The sequence below is a fragment of the Heterodontus francisci genome, chromosome 14, assembly GCF_036365525.1.
Source record: "Heterodontus francisci isolate sHetFra1 chromosome 14, sHetFra1.hap1, whole genome shotgun sequence".
In the NCBI taxonomy this organism is placed as follows: Eukaryota; Metazoa; Chordata; class Chondrichthyes; order Heterodontiformes; family Heterodontidae; genus Heterodontus; species Heterodontus francisci.
Genome location: NC_090384.1, coordinates 86,173,821 through 86,192,687, shown reverse-complemented (window position 1 = coordinate 86,192,687; position 18,867 = coordinate 86,173,821). Strand labels below are relative to the sequence as shown.

Genomic DNA, 18,867 nt, shown 5'->3' with positions numbered 1-18,867 from the left:
GAGATAGCTGAATTTTATGGATGTTTTGAAAGGAAGTTCAGCAAAAGTTGAACTGTTGAACAAGGACTGGAAAGCAGGTAATTTCAAGGAAACCAGTGGGGGTGTGGGGGTTGTGTGGAGGTGGGGTGGTGTTGACCTAAGAGCTACCCTCTGTTGTGACAAGAGAGAATTTACAACTTGGCATGTGACTTGTTTCTGGAAGGTTTTGGTTTCATTTTTGAACTTTAAAAGCCAGTGGGTTTGGACTAAAGCAGGCAATTGAAATTTGATTTTGACCTGCCTGGAAATCAGAAGAAGAACCAGGAAAGTATTACCTCTCTGTAAAGAATCCCCGCTCTTGAAAAGCAAAAGCTTGTATGAAGTGGTACTGTTGCCTCCTGCATTTTCGAAGAAACCCTGAATTTGCAGAAATCATGCATCATTAAAAAAGGACTTTTGAATCGAATGTGAGAACTGACACCTGTTGCTACACCCCTGGTGGAAGACTTATCTGAAGCCTTCTACCACTGAAGTTCTCTGAATGCCTACCCAACACAGACTGTGCATCAACTTCAACTGGAAAAGACTTTGAGTAGCATCCAACAATTCAACTTTGGGACACCTCACCAAACCAAAGAACTTCCTTCCAGATCATGAGTCTAAGTTTTTTTATTATTCCTTTCATTCCTTTGAAACAGCTGTAAACTAAAATCCCTTTTACCCTGGTTAACCGGTTTTTGGATGTATGTGCATGTGCATGAGGCCTAGGGAAAAATAAGGAGCTTCAATATCTCAATTCGTATATAGGTTTACTTCGTTATTGGTTAAAACTTGGTTTTATAATAAACAGTAAATTTTGTTGTTGATTAAAGAAACCTGGTTGGTATGCTTTATTCTGGGAACAAATAGCTAATTGGCTGTTTTGTTTAGGTGGGAAAATCTATTGATATGCTGTGACTTGTGGAGAGGTGGGACTGAATTAACAGTGCACTCCTCCCGCTTTGGTCGTAACAGTTTTTACATACCTATAGAAGCTTTTAAAGTCCATTTTTATGTTTCTCGCTACTTTACTCTTATATTCTATTTTCCGTTTCTTACTCTTTTTCTTGGTCCTGCTTTGCAGAATTCTAAAATGCTCCCAATCCTCAGGCTTACCATTTTTTGGCAACTTTATGCACCTGTTCCTTTGAACTAAAACAATTCTTGATTTATATTGTTAGCCACGGTTGGAACACTTTCCTTGCTGGGTTTTTGTACATTAAAGGAATGCATTTTTGTTGTAAACTATGTATTAGTTCATTAAGTGTTAGCCATTGCCTGTCCACTGTCATAGTTTTTAATGTAGTTTCCCAATCCACCATAGCCAATTTGCCCCTTATACCTCAATAATTTCCTTTGCTAAGATTTAAGACCCTAGTTTCTGATTGAACTTCATCACTTTCAAACTTAATAGAATATTCTATCATACTATGGCTACTCTTTCCCAAAGGCTCCTTTACAACAAGATTAGTAATTAGTATTTTTTCATTGCACAATCTAAAATAACTCATTCTCCAATTGGTTCCTTAATGTACTGCACTAGAAAATAATCTTGCATACTTTCCAAGAATTCGTCCTCCACGACATTAGTACTAATTAGGTTTACCCAGTCTATATGTAGATTGAAATCCCCCATGATTACTGCATTACCCTTGTTACATGCACCTCTAATTTCCTGATTTATACTGTGATTTACATTACCACTGCTGTTTGGTGGTCTATAAACAACTCCCACCAATGTTTTCTGCCCCTTGCTGTTTCTTAGTTCCACCCAAACAGATTCTATGGACTGAATTTTAATAGTTCGCCGCCGTTCTCGGCGAGCTTGAAAAAGTGGATGGCGCACACATGAGACGTGCACCGTGAAGGCATTTTGCATGGCGGCTTATTAGCACGGAGGGGGGGGGGGGGGCGGAAGGCCCACCCCCAATGTCGTAGAGGGGCCGGGTGCTCTGTCCCCAGCAATGGTTTCCGGCATCACCGAGCAGGCACTGCCGCCATTTTTAAAGAGCTGCAGGCCCTTCAGTTTCATTTACATTTTTAAAGGTCTTATTGTAATAAAAATTTCACCAAAATTTTAATTTAACTTTGAATACCCTCTTCCACCCCCCACTGAATCTTCATTTAATAACTTGACATATCCCCTCCAAAAAATACTTTTTGTTATTCAGAACTTCAGCACCTCTGACCCTCAACCCCTTCCCATCATCCCCACAAGCAATAGGGATAGTCTTCTGCGCTCCCCACCAGTGCAACTAGCTGGAATATTGGCATGAGATAGTTATCACTACCAGTTAAATGTTTATTCATTCATTGTAATGTCATTAACATATTTAGATTAAGGCCTCGCCACCGCTGGTAAAATGTGGCGGAGCCTTCCTGCCGCCAAGGCCCATTTCAGGCCTTCGCGGGAGGATTAACCGGGCCCCCCACCATGACGCCAATGAGAGAGGGCTGGTAAAACTCAGCCCTGGCCAGCAGAGGGGCTGAAACCATTAAGATGACCAGACCTGCACTGTACCCGGCAGGAAGATCTCTGATAGTCTAGCACTACTCAGGGATACGATTGCCTATGTACAGGACAGGAGGGTGGACACCTGCCTCATCAGCTTGGACCAGGAGAAGGCTTTTGACAGGATATCGCACACCGACATGATGGACGTGCTCTCCACAAATGGGGTTTGGGGAGGGAATCTGCAATTGGATCAAACTGCTCGACACAAACATCAGTAGCGCAGTCTCAATCAATGGGTGGGAATCAAAAAGTTTCCCAATCCAATCTGGAGTCAGACAGGGCTGTCCTCTCTCCCCTGCCTTGTTTGTTTGTTGTATTGAACCCTTTGCTGAGTCTTAGGAAGGATGCGGCATAAGAGGGGGGACAATCCCAGGCAGCGGAGGCAGTCAGGCTTAAACCTCCCTGTAAATGGACGACGTCGCCGTCTTCTGCTCAGATCCACTGTCTGTTCACAGACTGATGAGCATCTGCGACCAGTTTGAACTGGCGTCGGGAGCCAAAGTTAACCATGGCTAGAGCGAGGCCATGTTCCTTGGGAACTGGGCTGACTGATTCCTTGTCCCCTTCACCGTCAGGTCAGACTACCTGAAGGTGCTGGGGATATGGTTCAGAAGGGCCGGGGCGTGCACCAAAACCTGGAAGGAGCGAGTAACCAGGATACACCATAAGCTGAGCATGTGGGAGCAGCGATTTTCTCCATTGTGGGTAAGAACCTGGTCATCAGGTTTGTTGCTGTACATGGCGCAGGTCTGGCCCATACCCCACTCCTGCGTCGTGGCGGTCACCCAAGCCATTTTCCGCTTCATTTGGGGATCCAAAAGGGACGGGTCTGGAGGGGCATGGTGTTCAAACCTCTGGATAAGGGCGGGAAAAATGTACCCAATGTTGCCCTCATTCTGATGACCACCTTCGTGTGTGGCTGCATCAAGCTGTGTGTAGATCCCCAGTACACAAACACCAAGTGTCACTATGTGCTGAGGTTCTATCTGTCCCCGGTGTTGTGAAGGATGGGTCTGGTCACATTGCTGCGGAACACTCCATCCAGTTGGACTGTGCCGTACCACCTATCCTTCATGGGAAAGTTTCTGTGGAAAAACACCTTTGATTACCAATCCATCAGACAGTGGTCTGCACGGAATCCCTCAAGGCCCTACGGGAAAAGGAGATGGTGGATCCTGTCAGATGGTTCCCCGAGCAGACCGCCAAAGTCATTTGGCAGAATGCCTCATTACCAGAACTCTCAAACAAGCACCAAGATGTAGCTTGGCTGATGGTTGGAATGTGGAATGTGAACTTCTGAACTGTGTCTTTGCAAAGCAGGTGTGGAAAGAGATGCAGTGGTTTTTGTCGAGGTTCATCCCAAGCAGCTCTATAACACAGGAGTCTGTGCTCTACGGGCTGTTCCCAGGGACGCACACCAAGATAAACATCAACTGCTGCTGGAGGACCATAAATTCGGAGAAAGATGCTCTTCGGTCTGCCCGAACCTTGCTGATCTTCCAGATCAAAGAGTTGTCCACGACCGAGGGTTGCAGACTGGCACATTCCAAGGTCCAGGATTACGTGCTGAGGGACGCACTAAAGCTTGGGCAGCCGCGGCAAAGGCTCAATGGGGAACGACCACTGTGTAAGGTCTCCCCACCAGGGTGAACTAAGGGGCTGGATCCATGGAAACCCCCTTGGGCTGTATCCAGAAAATATGGGTTTGCTGCAAAATGTACATGGCATGTAAAATAAAATGGAAGGGTTGTGAGGCAACTCACTCTTGCATTGAAGAAAACTGATCTCCTTTGCACTCTTTGTATTGTCAACTTGGTGCTGTTTTGAACTGTTTTGTAATGTATTTTTTTTTACAGATTTTTATGAATAAAGTATATTTTGGAAAAGAAAAGTTGGGGGGCTGGTAACATTCAGCCCTACATCTTGATCTTTTGAAGTAAGGTCATCTCTCACTACAGTACTAATGCCCTCTTTAATTAACAGAGCTACCTCAGAACTTTTCCCAGCTTCGTGTCCTTCCTGAATGTCATGGACCCGTGGATATTCAGGTCCCAGCTTTGGTTTCCTTTTTGCAACATCTCTGTAATGGCTATCAAGTGATCCATATGAATTTTTATTTGAGCTGACAATTCATTTGTTTTATTGTGAATGCTGCAGGCATTCAGATACAGAGCCCTTAATTCAGTTTTTTACATTTTTTGTAAACTCTGGCCCTCTCTGTTGGCACACTCTTAAGTTTGCGATCACCGTCCCTTCCTGCCATACTCTGATTACCAGTACCTTTATTGCAACCTTGATCTATTGCCTTGTCATTTCCCTTTAATTTACTCAGTCTTCCCCTACATGATCCTTTCCTCCCTCTATTTAGATTAAAGCCCACTCTACTTTCCTAGTTATGCGACTTGCTAGAACACTGGTCCCAGCATGGTTCAGTTGAAGTCTGTCCCAACGGTACAGCCTCCACTTTCCCCAGTATTGGTGCCAGTGCTCCATGAACCGGAACCCACTTATCCCACACCAGTCTTTGAGCCACATACGTGGCTCAGGCAATAATCCAGCGATTATTACCTTTGAGGTTCTGCTTTCTAATTTACCTAGCTCCTGATACTCCCTATACAGAACCTCTTTCCTAGTCCTATCTCTGTTGTTGGTACCTACATGGATCATGACAACTGGATCTGCCCCCTCCCACTGCAAGTTCCTCTGCAGCCCTGAGCAGATGTCCCAAACCCCGGCACTGGGCAGGCAACACAGCCTTATGGATTCTTGCTCTCGGCTACAGAGAACAATGTCTACCCCCCTGAATATATTGTCCCCTACTGTCACTACATTCCTTTTAAGATGTGAGGTGTGTGTGTGGTGGGTGGAGGCTACTGGTTCATTTGTAAGGATATGCCATTTGAAGATGCATTCACTGATCTTGACCAGTTGGGCTGAATTTTACCAGCCCCCCAATGTTGGGGGTCGTGGCATGGGGACCCATAAAATACTTCCGGGAGAGACCCAGCAAGGACCTGAACGCCGGGAAGGTCCCGCCCCACATTACTGGCAGTGGCAGGACCTCGTTGTGGCCCCCCCCCCCCACCCCCGTTCATTGGTGGCATCACAATTATATATATTATAAGTAATGAATTAATCACTTACCTGCTACTGCTAGCTGTCCCGCAGCGATATTCCGGCCGGTGGCCGAACTCCCGTACCTTCAGATCTCCGTTCGGAGTTCCGTGGCGTGACAATGGTGGGGAGGGGGAGGAGTAAATTGTTCATGGCAGTAGGAGAACGGCAATAACGAACACGATTGGTTGAGGGGATGGTGATAAGGGGTTGAAGGTTAGACGAAAGAAAGTTCGGTGGGGGAAAGGTTGTGATTGAAAGACAAGTTTTGTTGGGGGGAAAGGCCAATCAATAAAGTTTGCTGTCATTGCAGGGGTGGGAGAGGGGAACAAATCACTTAATAAACTATTCAGTTCAAATTCTTTTAGGTAAAGTAACTTTAAATATTTAAATTTAAATGAAGGGCTGGAAACCCTTTAAAAATGGTGCCGGCGCTTGTACGGTGGCGGCGGACGCTGTTGCCGGAGTTGGAGCGTTCGTACCCTTTACGTCATTGGGGGCACGTGTTCCGTCCCCTCCATGTTAAAGAGCTGCTTTATGAAATATCATGGCGGCTCAGCAGCGCACAAACCGCGCGGCGCTGTGCCTTTTTTCAAGCTCGCCACCGAGAACGGCAGCAACCAGGTAAAATCCAGCCCATCATGTCAGGTAACTGAACTTCTTATGACGCTGCATTCTGGTCTTGCTGGCTTTGGCCATGATCACTCTCTTCTCCCACCATTTTCTTACCGTCTGTCTGGAGGGCCTCCTGGCCCCCTGAGGAAAGGGGATCTCTCTACTTCTGTCTACCTCCTGCCCCAAAGCCTTTAGGGCTGCAGGCTCTCTGGTCTGTTGCACCAGTTCCTCTCTTTTTTCAGCTCAGGGATTCTTCTACAACAACTTCCAACACTTGCTGCATCCAGAATTCACCTTGCCTTTAAGAGGTGCAGGTTGTCTTTAAGCAACACAGGCTAGCTTTAAGTAGTGCTAGCCTTGCATGAACTTGGGCTTCCTGCTGAGTCACACAGTCACTGATCAGTGCGGTCAGTGCTGGACTACACGCTAATATCATTAAATTAGCACACAGCATGAAGTTTGCATGCTGCCTGCATTGTTTCAATGTGGTGCGGATTAATTGCGCATTGCAAGCTCCGTTTTATACATGTATATAGTGTTATACTATCTGCAAAGTATTAGGAACTACTTAGCTAGGAATTATTTGTTATGTGTAAGTGTTCCAGTAGGGGCCACATTCACAGCTGCACTTGAGAGTCATGTTATGTGTAACACACGAACCAGTTGAACCAGGTTCCACAGTCCAAAGCATGGTGCTGGAATAAACCAGACTGACTCCAACCTTTTCCAAGATTAAAGTGTGATTCTTTCCAATATCTGGGAACCAGAAACAACATAAAGACGAAACACTCTGCATCCAATTATTGGCCTTATCTAATTTTTCCCTTTCAATATTTTCATCTGAAATCCTTCCATTCAATATTTTAGTGGACAGCTTATCCTGTTAAATTCAGGACCCTCGTAGTGTGGTGGGTGCAGAAATATCTATTTGGTTTCTGCAGGAGAAAAGAGACATTTAGTCATATATGGACAGAGTGGATAGTCAGAAGCTTTTTCCCAGGGTGGAAGAGTCAGTTACTAGGGGACATAGGTTTAAGGTGCGAGGGGCAAAGTTTAGAGGGGATGTGCGAGGCAAGTTTTTTACACAGAGGGTGGTGAGTGCCTGGAACTTGCTGCCAGGGGAGGTGGTGGAAGCAGATACGATAGCGACGTTTAAGAGACATCTTGACAAATATATGAATAGGAAGGGAATAGAGGGATATGGGCCCCGGAAGTGCAGAAGGTCTTAGTTTCGGCAGGCATCAAGATAGGCGCAGGCTTGGAGGGCCGAATGGCCTGTTCCTGTGCAGTACTGTTCTTTGTTCTTTGTTCAGATGTCAAAGCATTCCTGTGGATGAATGCAAGTTATTCAACAGAGTCCATGGAACAGAACCTAGAAGAGAATACATGTTGGAGAATTTACTGTCTTGTAGGCAGATGAGGTGGAAATTGCACATGAAAATATTGTAACTAAGTATACAAAACTGAAGGGTAAAATGAAAGACTGTGGCTGGTACGGTCAGGTGATGGTATTCAGGGTGAGTTCTGAGGGAAATTTGCATGACTTGTTTGGACTCTACCTTAAATTGCTGAAGTCATGGATGTGGAATAAAAGTCTCCAATTAGGGTGCAATACTGAAATGCAATCTGTGATGACTTGGTATCGATTTGAAGAGGATGCGACAAATACATTCCTCACCCATGCCAAGGCTGTGGCAGTCCTAACGTTCATAGGTTCTGGACTTAATGCATCAACGAGTGGTGGTCAGCTGATGATTTTGCGGGTGCCTCGTTGTATTTCAATGAACAGTTGAAGATGTAAACTGAATAAGTTGGATGGTGACTACAAAAAAGGGAAGCTGGTACCTAAGAGCAGAGCAGAGCAGAGCAGACTGATTTAATTTTAATTTGGCATCAATGTGTAGTTGATATAGAAGATCAGTCATGATCGTATTGAATGGCGGAGCAGGCTCAAGGGGCCAAATTGCCTTCTCCTGCTCCTATTTCTTATGGTCTTATGATAAATCGGTATGTCTCCCCTCTAATTGATGTACATCTCACTGGTACTCATGTATTTCATGCCACGTATAATGTATGCAAAATGCAGTATTTTTGTTTGTAGAATGTATGCTAGACATATTATTCATTATTTTTATAACTATATCTGCAGGCTGGCAAGAATTGTACTACAAATCAAGATGATAACCCTCCCCCTAAGTAGGAATACATCTGAAGCAAGTTCATCTCTGCAGGTATAATTTGTCACACCTCATGCAGACCACAAATGTCTAGAAAACAAGATTGACATTGAAAGATAGTTTACCCACGTTGCTGGCTGTCAAGAGTTGGCGAAGAGGTGGTAAATTACTCTGGAAATGAAAAATATCTGTTCATTTAGAAATAGCAGCACTCTGCAGATCTGGCTTCGCATGTATATGTTTAACTAAAATTTCAGTGCTGTATCATCTGGGAATTTTGTTTTTATTGTACGTCTTACAAAGCAACTAAGACAGTTAGAACTGTCAAATGAAAGGTCACGAACTGTTATGATCAGCTACTGTTTTGTGTCCAGTTGAGTAATGATGCTGGCATTCCAAATTCCACAAAGCCCACATGGGATGTGGTGATTGCTGTGTCTTTTCTGAGGATGTTGATTGTGTAGCTGAAACTGACTGTGACTTTCCAGTTAGTAAATTCAAGTGATTTGAAAGACAGGCACAGTTGCACGTAACAGTAACACGTTTGCTGCTTTACACAATGCAGTAGATCTAGGATCAATAGGTGTGGGGACAGGCAAATATTCTGAATCTTTGTTTGATGACCTTAAAGAGTCAGGGACTATGTACACTTGAGAATTAACTTTATGAGACACATGCACTTATAAAACAAATTGCACAATACAACTTTAAAACAGGAACCACAGGAACTGTAAATAATATCATCCTTTCTCTTCTCTCCAATATTTTGTCAAGGCAAAGAAGTCATCACACAATCCAGTTTTTTAAAAATTGTTCACTGCTTCCAAAAAAGTAAGAGAAAAAGACATGTTTAACAAGGTCATAGAAATACAACAGTCTGACAGAAAAAGTCAAATGTAATATTTTTAGCTTATACCGATAATCTCCAACGTTCGCCACTGATTATAATCTCTGCTTAAAAGGCTACAAAAAAAACACACAAAAAAAAACAAACAATATTAGGTCAGAATAAACACTGAAATTAGTGGGTAGTAGTTATCTGCTGTTATTTCCTGACTGTGAATAGACCCATCAAGGAATAATAAAACACTACAAGGGTAAGATAATTACAACAATGTGCTCACTCCCATCAGAGAGCCATCTAGTGTTCAGTTAACAATATACCAGTATCATGCATTGCAAGTAACACCACACACAAGCTTTGCGGTCGTACAGAGGAGCTCTCTTATTATCAAACAATGGGCTGAATTTTACCTGCCCCTTGACGCCGTGGGTCGTGGCAGGGGAGCGCGTAAAATACTTGCAGGAGAGGCCCACCACAACCCCCAACGCCGAGAAGGCCTTGCCGCACATTACCGGCGGCGGCGAGGCCTTGGTGTGGCCCCCCCTGCTGCTTGGCAGCGGGGCCATCATTTAAATATCAAAATGCATTAAAATAAATGGTAATGAACTTACCTGGACCGGGCAGCCCTTCCACAGCGACTTACAGTGCCGGCTGCAACTCGTGCCCCTTCGGAACTCTGTATGGAGTTCCGAGGCGAGACACTGGTGGTGAGGGGGGAGGACTAAAATTATCAGTGCGGTAGGGGGAGGGGGAGTGGGGAAAACTATTCCTACTGGTTGTGGGGATGATGGGAAGGGGCTGAGGGCCAAAGATGCTGAAGTTCGGGGGCAAAGTCTGGAAATTCAAAATGTGTTTTTTTGGGAGGATAGGTCAATTTATGTATTGAGTACTCAGGTCGGGGGGGGAGATGGGAGAGGGGGTTCAAAGTTAAATTAAACTTTTGTTGAAATTTATATCAAAGCGGGAACTTAAAAAATGTGAATGTAACTGAAGGGCTTGAAGCCCTTTAAAAATGGCACCAGCGCCTGCGCTTTGGTGCCGGACGCCTTTGCTGGGGACGGAGCAGCTGCCCCCTCTACATCATTGAGGGCGGCCGCTCTGCTCCGCCATTTAAATGAGTCCCCGTGTGAAATATCGCGTGGGCTCAGGGACACGGCATTCACGCGTGATGCACACCGCCATCAGAGTGCGCAGCTGCGAACTGCAGCACACTCTTAAAATTCAGCCCAATGAGTTTAATTTTACCCTAACAGGCCCAGCAGGAAATTGATGTGACGGCTCTTCCGTTTTACACCCTGCCCGATTTTACTTTTCATTGACGGTTAAGTTAAAATTAACCTTCCAGTTTGCCCAGGAAAACTATCACCTTAGGTGGCTGTCATTAGTAAACCAATCATTAAGAAAAAGGTGCAGAAAATATAACAACAACTTATATTTGTATAGCACCTTTAATGTAATAAAATGTTCCAAGGTGCTTCACAGGAGAATTATAAAACAAAATTAGACACCGAGTCACATAAGGCAATATTAAGACAGATGGCTAAACATTTGGTCAAAGAGATAGGTGTTAAGGGGAGTTCCAAAGGAAGAAAGAGAGGTAAAGACTCGGAAAGATTTAGGGAGGGAATTCATGAGTGCAGATATCTAGGAGGGTTGTGGGCTGGAGGAGATTACAGAGATAGGGAGAGATGAGTTCATGGAGGGAGTTGAAAACAAGGATAAGAATTTACTGAGTTTGCAGAACATCCCCCAGAACTAAATCTGAGAAGCCTGAGAGTTTGGTAGGCTTGCTGGGTGGTTGGGATCTCATTTATATTGGACCAGCAGGCTACAGCCAGAAACTGAGCACTCTGAAGCAGCCTCTGTCAAAACAGGTAACCCAGTTAGCCTCCAGGTCAAGCGTAGTTGTCTTCCAGGGGGAGGCAGCGTGGGGGGATGGGCGACGTCCTGATTTGTGGAAGAGGGGAAGGGGAACCAAAGGACAGTGGCCCAGACAAGGTTTATGAAGCACTCCTATTCCTCCCAGCCCCACAAAAATAGAGAGGGGATCACCTTTGGCATCTTTATTGGCTGGACCTTCCCCCTGATGCTGGTCAGAGAGTGCTTGGTTCCCAGCTCTAGTACAAACATTGTCATTGGAGTCCTATGTACATGATAGGACACTGATTAACATTTTAAATGAGCCTACCACCTGACTCAGGGGGCTGCACTGACCACCTTGCGGTAGGCCTGGGGAAACATGGTCAATTCCAGTACAGCTACAACACTGGCGTCTACCCAGCAGTGTGTAAAATTGCCCAGGTATGTCCTTCACACAAAAAGCAGGGCAAATACAACCCGGTCAATTACCGCCCATCAGTCTACTCTCGATCATCAGTAAAGTGATGGAAAGTGTCGTAGACAGTGCTACCAAGTGGCACTTGCTTGGCAATAACCTGCTCAGTGACACTCAGTTTGGGTTCCGCCAGGGTCACTCAGCTCCTGGCCTCATTACAGCCTTGGTTCAAAAACACACAAAGGAGATGAACTCAAGAGTTGAGGTGAGAGTGACTGCCTTGACATCATGACAGCATTTGACCGAGTATGGCATCAAGGAACCATAGCAAAACTGGAGTCAATGGGAATCAGGGGAAAACACTCCACTGGTTGGAGTCATACCTAGTGCAAAGGAAGATGGTTGTGATTGTTGAAGGTCAATCATCTCACGTCCAGGACATCACTGCAGGAGTTCCTCAGGATAGGACCAACCATCTTCAGCTGCTTCATCAATGACCTTCCTTCAATCATAAGGTCAGAAGTGGGGATGTTCGCTGATGACTGCACAATGTTCAGCACCATTCGCAATTCCTCAGATACTGAAGCAGTCCATGTAGAAATGCAGTAAGACCTGGACAATATCCAGGCTTGGGCTAATAAGTGGCAAGTAACATTCGTGCCACAAAGTGCCAGGCAATGACTATCTCAAACAAGAGAGAATCTAACCATCTCCCCTTGACATTCAATGGCATTACCATCGCTGAATCCCCCACTATCAACATCCTGGGGGTTACCATTGACCAGAAACTGAACTGGAGTAGCCATATAAATACCGTGGCTACAAGAGCAGGTCAGAGGTTAGGAATCCTGTGGCGAGTAACTCACCTCCTGACTCCCCAAAGCCTGTCCACCATCTACAAGACACAAGTCAGGAGTGTGATGGAATACTCTCCACTTGCCTGGATGGGTGCAGCTCCAACAACACTCAAGAAGCTCAACACCATCCAGGACAAAGCAGCCCGCTTGATTTGCACAAACATTCACTCCCTCCACCACCGACGCACAGTGGTAGCAGTGTGTACCATCTACAAGATGCACTGCAGCAATGCAGCAAGGCTCCTTAGACAGCACCTTCAAAATCCGCGACCTCTGCCAACTAGAAGGACAAGGGCAGTAGTTGCACGGGAACACTACCACCTGCAAGTTCCTCTTCAAGCCACACACCATCCTGACTTGGAACTATATTGCTGTTCCTTCACTGTCGCTGGGTCAAAATCCTGGAACTCCTTTCCTAACAGCACTGTGGGTGCAACTACCCCACATGGACTGCAACGGCTCAAGAAGGTGGCTCACCACCACCTCCTCAAGGACAAATTGGGTTTGGGCAATAAATGCTGGACTAGCCAGTGATGCCCACATCACATGAATGAATAATTTTTTAAAAACACAATAATAATGGCAACAGTGGAGTAGGTCATCGGCTACCATTGTCAGTGCATTACCACCTTATGTCTGTCTCGTGGGACACCTAAAAATTCACTCCTATGAGGTGGTTTGGAAGTTAGCCACATCCAATCTGGTTAAACTCAACTGTGTCAAAATTAAATAGGAAGCATCCATCAAGAGAATTGCAAATGTTACACCCTTGTTCAAAAACAGATATAAAGATAAGTCCAGCACCTACACGCCAGTTAGTTTAACGTCAGTGGTGGGGAAACTTCTAGAAACAATAATTTGAGACCAAATTAGTAGTAACATGGACAAATGTGGGTTAATTAAGGAAAGTCATCACGGATTTGTTAAGGAAAATCATGTTTAACCAGCTTGCTGGAGTCTTTTGAAGAGGTAACAGAGAGAGTTGATGAGGGCAATGCAATGATGTGGTGTACATGGACTTTCAAAAGGCATTTGATACAGTGCCGCACAACAGACTTGTGAGCAAAGTTATAGCTCATGGAATAAAAGGGATAGTAGCAATGTGGTTACAAAATTTGCTAAATGACAGAAAGCAGAGAGTAGCGGTTAATGAATGTTTGTCGGGCTGGAGGAAGGTTTGTAGTGGAGTTCCCCAGGGGTCAGTGTTGGGACCCTTACTCTTAATGATATACATTAATGACCTACGCCTTGGTGATCAGGGCACAATTTCAAAATTTGCGGGTGATATGAAACTTGGAGCAATTATGAATTGTGAGGAGAATGGTGTAGAACTTCAAAAGGACACAGACAAGTTGGTGGAATGGTGCAGGTGCAGAGGGACCTGGGGGTATATGTGCATAAGTCATTGAAGGTGGCAGGACAGGTTGAGAGAGCAGTTAATAAAGCATACAGTATCCTGGGTTTTATTAATAGGGGCATAGAGTACAAGAGCGAGGAGGTTATGTTAAACTTGTATAAGACACTAGTCTGGCCTCAGATGAAGTATTGTGTCCAGTTCGGGGGGCCAGACCTTTGGAAAGATATGAGGGCATTGGAGAGAGTACAGAAAAGATTCACGAGGATGGTTCCAGGGATGAGGAATTTCAGGTATGAAGACAGATTGGAGAAGTTAGGACAGTTTGCCTTGGAGAAGAGAAGACTGAGAGGAGATTTGATAGAGGTATTCAAAATCATGAGGGGTCTGGACAGAGTGGATAGGGAGAAATCATTCCCATTCTTGAAAGGATCAAGAATGAGAGGGCACAGATTTAATGTGATTGGCAAAAGAAGCAAAAGCGGCATGAGGAAAAACTTCTTCACAAAGTGAGGTGGTTAGGGTCTGGAATGCACTGCCTGAGATTGTGGTGGAGGCTGGTTCAATTGAAGCATTCAAAATGAAATTAGACTGTTTTCTGAAAAGGAAGAATGTGCAGGGTTATGGGGAAAAGGCATTAGGTGAGTTGCTCTTTCGGAGAGCCGGTGCAGACACGATGGGCCGAATGGCCTCCTCCTGCACTGTAACAATTCTGATTTTGTGAAAAGGGAATTAATGGATCTTGAGGATTACTTAAAAGTGCATTCAAGGGACACTAATAAGTCTATATTCACAGACATAATTGCTGTAATAAGGGGTAGTCAGTGTCTTATATATGACAATGCAATCAGAGACCAATTTAACAGCTTACTTCTGAGAATGTTGACAGCTTACCTTGTAGAAATTCTGAAATATTTGCAACCTATATTCATGCAAATTTGGGCTGATGATGGATATTCAACCCTGAGTGTACATAATAATGATAAGTACACCTTATTATTTCAATAATGCTATATAGCATCAGCTGTTATTAAATGTTTGGGCATTTGAAATTCTATAATTCTGTTAAGCTATTAATAAGTATGGATAAACAGGTTCTGTTGCATTTCATATCCATATTACCATAGCAACAATGGAATTTCTCTGCTCTCTGACAGTTCCAATGACCTATCCCCATTTCTCTTGATAAAATTGTGGCAATTGCTGCTGAGCTCCATCTGTTATCTTCTTTTGTTCAGTCAGTCCATCTTTTTGCTTATTTTTCTCTCTTACTTTACCTCCTTGTAGCATTATTTGTAGGAAACAGTCACCGCCAATTATGTATCATTAGTGCTGCTCACACTTGTCCCGTAGATCAGAAGATGGGGTTTAAATGTATGAGGCGTACTGTGACTATGTATGTAGAATGCATTCACTTTACTGATTGCATGAACACTACAGTCAAGCAACAGAAGCTGGAGCCTTCCAGATCAGTACAGGCTCATAGGCATTTATAGGCTTCAATGCCTCGACCACTTTACAGTTTGTAGAAAATGCACACATAGTTCTGGTGGTGTAGTCACTGTGCCATGCCACATAATTTTACTTTTTATCACCTAAATATTGAACAAAGAAAACGGCCCTCATGTCCCTGATGCAGCAAGAATCCTAAACTCAATCTAAGAGTGATTTGCACTGAGTTTCTAATGATTCAACATACACAGCATTAGAGGGATGACCCTGTGGCTCTCATCTGCCCTGTGAGTAATGGCACACAGAGAAATAAAACAGTAACTTTGTTCCTGAGAACAGTCCTGCATTGATAGAGATACGTGAGCAACATCACAATTTGTAATTATAAAATCAAGCTCAGTGCTTCCCAAAATAATACCAAAAATTGAGGTTGAATATTGCAAATCACAAGATACATACGGAAGAGAACAAGCAACACTTTAAATCCTCTTTGACAGTATACTAAAATAGCATAATTTATTAGAGAGCTCAAAATATCTGGTTTCAGATAGGTAACAGGTGGTTATTAATAGTCTCAATCTGGATTTGTGGGCAGCCTATCTTGCATTTTGACTCCTTAACACTCTCAGTGCCTCTAGCCGGTGTTACGCAAAGTGATGATGTTGGTAGCAAAATTTATTTATGGACAGGATGTTCTATAAATAAATATTGTTAAGCGTTTAAATAATTACTTGTATTTGTGAACATAAATCGCAATGTTCAGGAATCAATACCTTCAGGATATGAGGGGGAAGAAGATTTGGTGAGAATTTGCTTTGAAGTTTGGGCGTAATTTTTAAACATACCTTATGAGCATTAAAATACAGTTTCAAATACTCCCATAATGTCTCGGTGGGTGAAGACACTACACAATGTGGACCTGAGCCTGACAGACCCAATCTTTAGGTTCAGTGCCCAGACTCAGCGAAGTTAGCTGAGCTCAACCTGAGGGGTAAAGGGTACCGCAGTTACCTTTGGTACCATTCAGTGTAGGAAGGAGAAGAAAAAAAGGCATCGTTCCACTTATTGGCAACAGTGACTCCCACTGTAAAGTTGATGTATGCAACTTGAGGCATGAATCTGTATCCATGGTTAAATAGACTGCTCACTCTTGGTCTCACTCTCATTTGTTGAAGTGGAGGGCAGCTGATGCCTGTGGAGCTGTGCTGCAGCACCGGTCAGCGACTTCAAAACTAGAGAGATAAAGAAACAGAGAGACAGGGTTGAACATCAACATGTTGCATCATGCTGAGTTCAGTTTGAAAAATGCCCTCCATTTTGTAGAGTTAACTGAAAGCTGGTTTGGTTTATGAGTCCTGTACAATTTTGACAAAAAAAACACAAAGGCCAAAGGGACATTGGCTTCATGAATACAATTTTTGAGGGACAATTTTCAGTTGTGGAGAAACAGAAGAGGTGGAAGAGCTGTGAGACATTTGTATCAAGGAGAACTCGTACATAAGCAATGCAATCTTGCATTTTGAAGTCTTTTCACCATTGCATCTTGTAATCTTGTAATGTTCACGCTGATCTATATTGGTTCCCGATCCAGCAAAGCCACAATTTTAAAATTCTTATCTTTATTTTAAAATCCCTCCATGGCCTCACCCCTACTGGTTTTTGTAGCCTCCTCCTGCCCTATAAGCCATTGAGATCTCCATGTTCCTCCAGTTCTGACCTCCTGTGCATCACCCATTTTAATTGTTCCATCATTGGCGGCTGTGTCTTCAGCTGCCTAGGCCTTTATCTCTCAAAACTTTTCTGCCTCTCTACTCTCTCTCCTCTTTTAAGACTCTCCTTAAAACATGCCTCTTTATCCAAGCTTTAGATCAGCTCTCCTGATATCCATTTATGTGGCTCGATGTCAATTTTTTTCTGATAACGCTCCTCTGAAGCACCTTGGCATGTTTCACTATGTTAAAAGCGCTATATAAATACAAGCTGTTGTAATCTTGGCATGGCTCGTTTGTCTTCATTCCAGCATGCAAAGCAAAGAAAAAAATGTTCAAGCCTTTTTGTGAGAATGGTGCCCTTTCAAAAATAGCAACATTTAAATTCTGTACTATCTTTATTTTTCAGATCAAAACCTACGACTCTTCAAGATTGAGAAACAGATCACAAAAGTTAGAACAAAATTAGGAAATTTAGAAACTGTGGCTATTCGTCATGAAAATGCAAAGTTGTCTGCTGCAGAAGCACTGCATATAACACAATAGAACAGTTTTGCATTTAAAATGATTCCCTTTGCCAATCACTTCAGCCATTTTAGTTCAAAACAGTACAGGCTTTGTATTCTATGCTGAAGCATGATGTGTTTTTACTACAAACAAGTTAATATTTTTTAGATAAACAGAATAAAATTAAGGCAATTAAAGGAAAGTAGGAGGCTAATTAGAGCTTGGTTTTCATTAGAATTAATGGTAATAGTGAAAGAAAGCTGCAATAAACCATTTTTCTTACTGAGACTGACTTGTACTATTATCATTCACTTGACAATGAGGTGCTTAGTGTGCACTCTATACGGATGCTGCAGTGATTTTCATGATCTCTGGTTCATGGGGAATAGTAAAAAAAACTGATTAGTCACTGAAGTCAACAAGCAGGAAGATTGCTATCGTTTGATAACAAGTTTAAAATTAAGAGCCGAAGTTCAACCATGAAATGTTAAGTCATTAGTAAGAGAGTAGATGAGCATTCAAGGGGCTGATTGAAATCATTAATAAAAATAATAGCCTCCATTTAATTAACCATTCGCCAAAAAAATACTTCTGCTACCAAAGTGATCTTCCCCAAGCAGATTTTTTTAAAAAGCAATAATGAATCCAGAGGTTTTTTTTTTAACAGAGTAGAGAAAGTCGCAGATGTTATTTTGTTCAAAAGAAAGACTACTTGTTCTACATTTTGAGTGTATGTGGTTTTTGAATCTCTTGTAATTTTGTCTTGTCAGCCATGTTTCAGTTGGTAGCACTCATGCTTCTGAGTCAGAACACTTATGGATTCAAGTCCCACTGCAGGACTTTAGCTCAAAAATCAAAGTTGACACTCTAGTTCAGTATTGAGGGAGTGCCACACCGTTGGAGGTGCTGTCTTTCAGATGAGATGTTAAACCAAGGCCCTGTCTGCCCTTGTATAAGATCCTAAGATGTATAAGATCCTAAGGCATTATTTTAAAGAAGACCAGGGGAGTTATCTCTGGTGCCCTGGCCAGTATCTGTCCCTCAATCAACATTACATAAGACAGATTATCTGGTCATTATCACATTGCTGTTTGTGGGAGCTTGCTGTGTGCAAAATGGCTACTTTGTTTCCTACATTACATCAGTGACCACTTCACAAAGTACTTCATTGGCTGTAAAGTTCTTCGGAATGTCCTGTGGTCATGAAAGGTGCCATATAAATGCAAGTCTTTCTTTTTTCTGACCTGAAACACTTCCACCATTGCTATATATATGGCAACTCAAGTTTTCCACCCTGTTATCTTAAAAAATAATTTCCTATTGCTATACATACAAAAAAATTTTTTAAATAGCTGCAGATAAATGGATCTCCTGTGAAATTGTTCACAAATTTAAAAACATACATAGAGAAGAACAAGGAAACTCCTCAC

The 18,867-nt window shown here is 43.2% G+C and overlaps 1 protein-coding gene across 2 annotated transcripts in view; it reads left to right on the top strand.

The window, feature by feature from the left end:
* The window catches only part of luzp2 (leucine zipper protein 2), a 355,809-nt gene extending 338,152 nt beyond the window's left edge, over positions 1-17,657 (top strand). Inside the window, exons 11-12 of one of the 2 annotated variants that reach the window (XM_068046914.1) lie at positions 8,412-8,493; positions 17,340-17,417. In XM_068046914.1, the coding sequence (XP_067903015.1) occupies positions 8,412-8,462 (51 nt within the window). In that variant the 3' untranslated portion in view covers positions 8,463-8,493; positions 17,340-17,417. Of the gene's footprint in view, positions 1-8,411; positions 8,494-17,339 lie in introns of both variants that reach the window. The other variant, XM_068046915.1, reaches the window with a different exon arrangement.
* Positions 17,658-18,867: the final 1,210 nt, after the last annotated feature.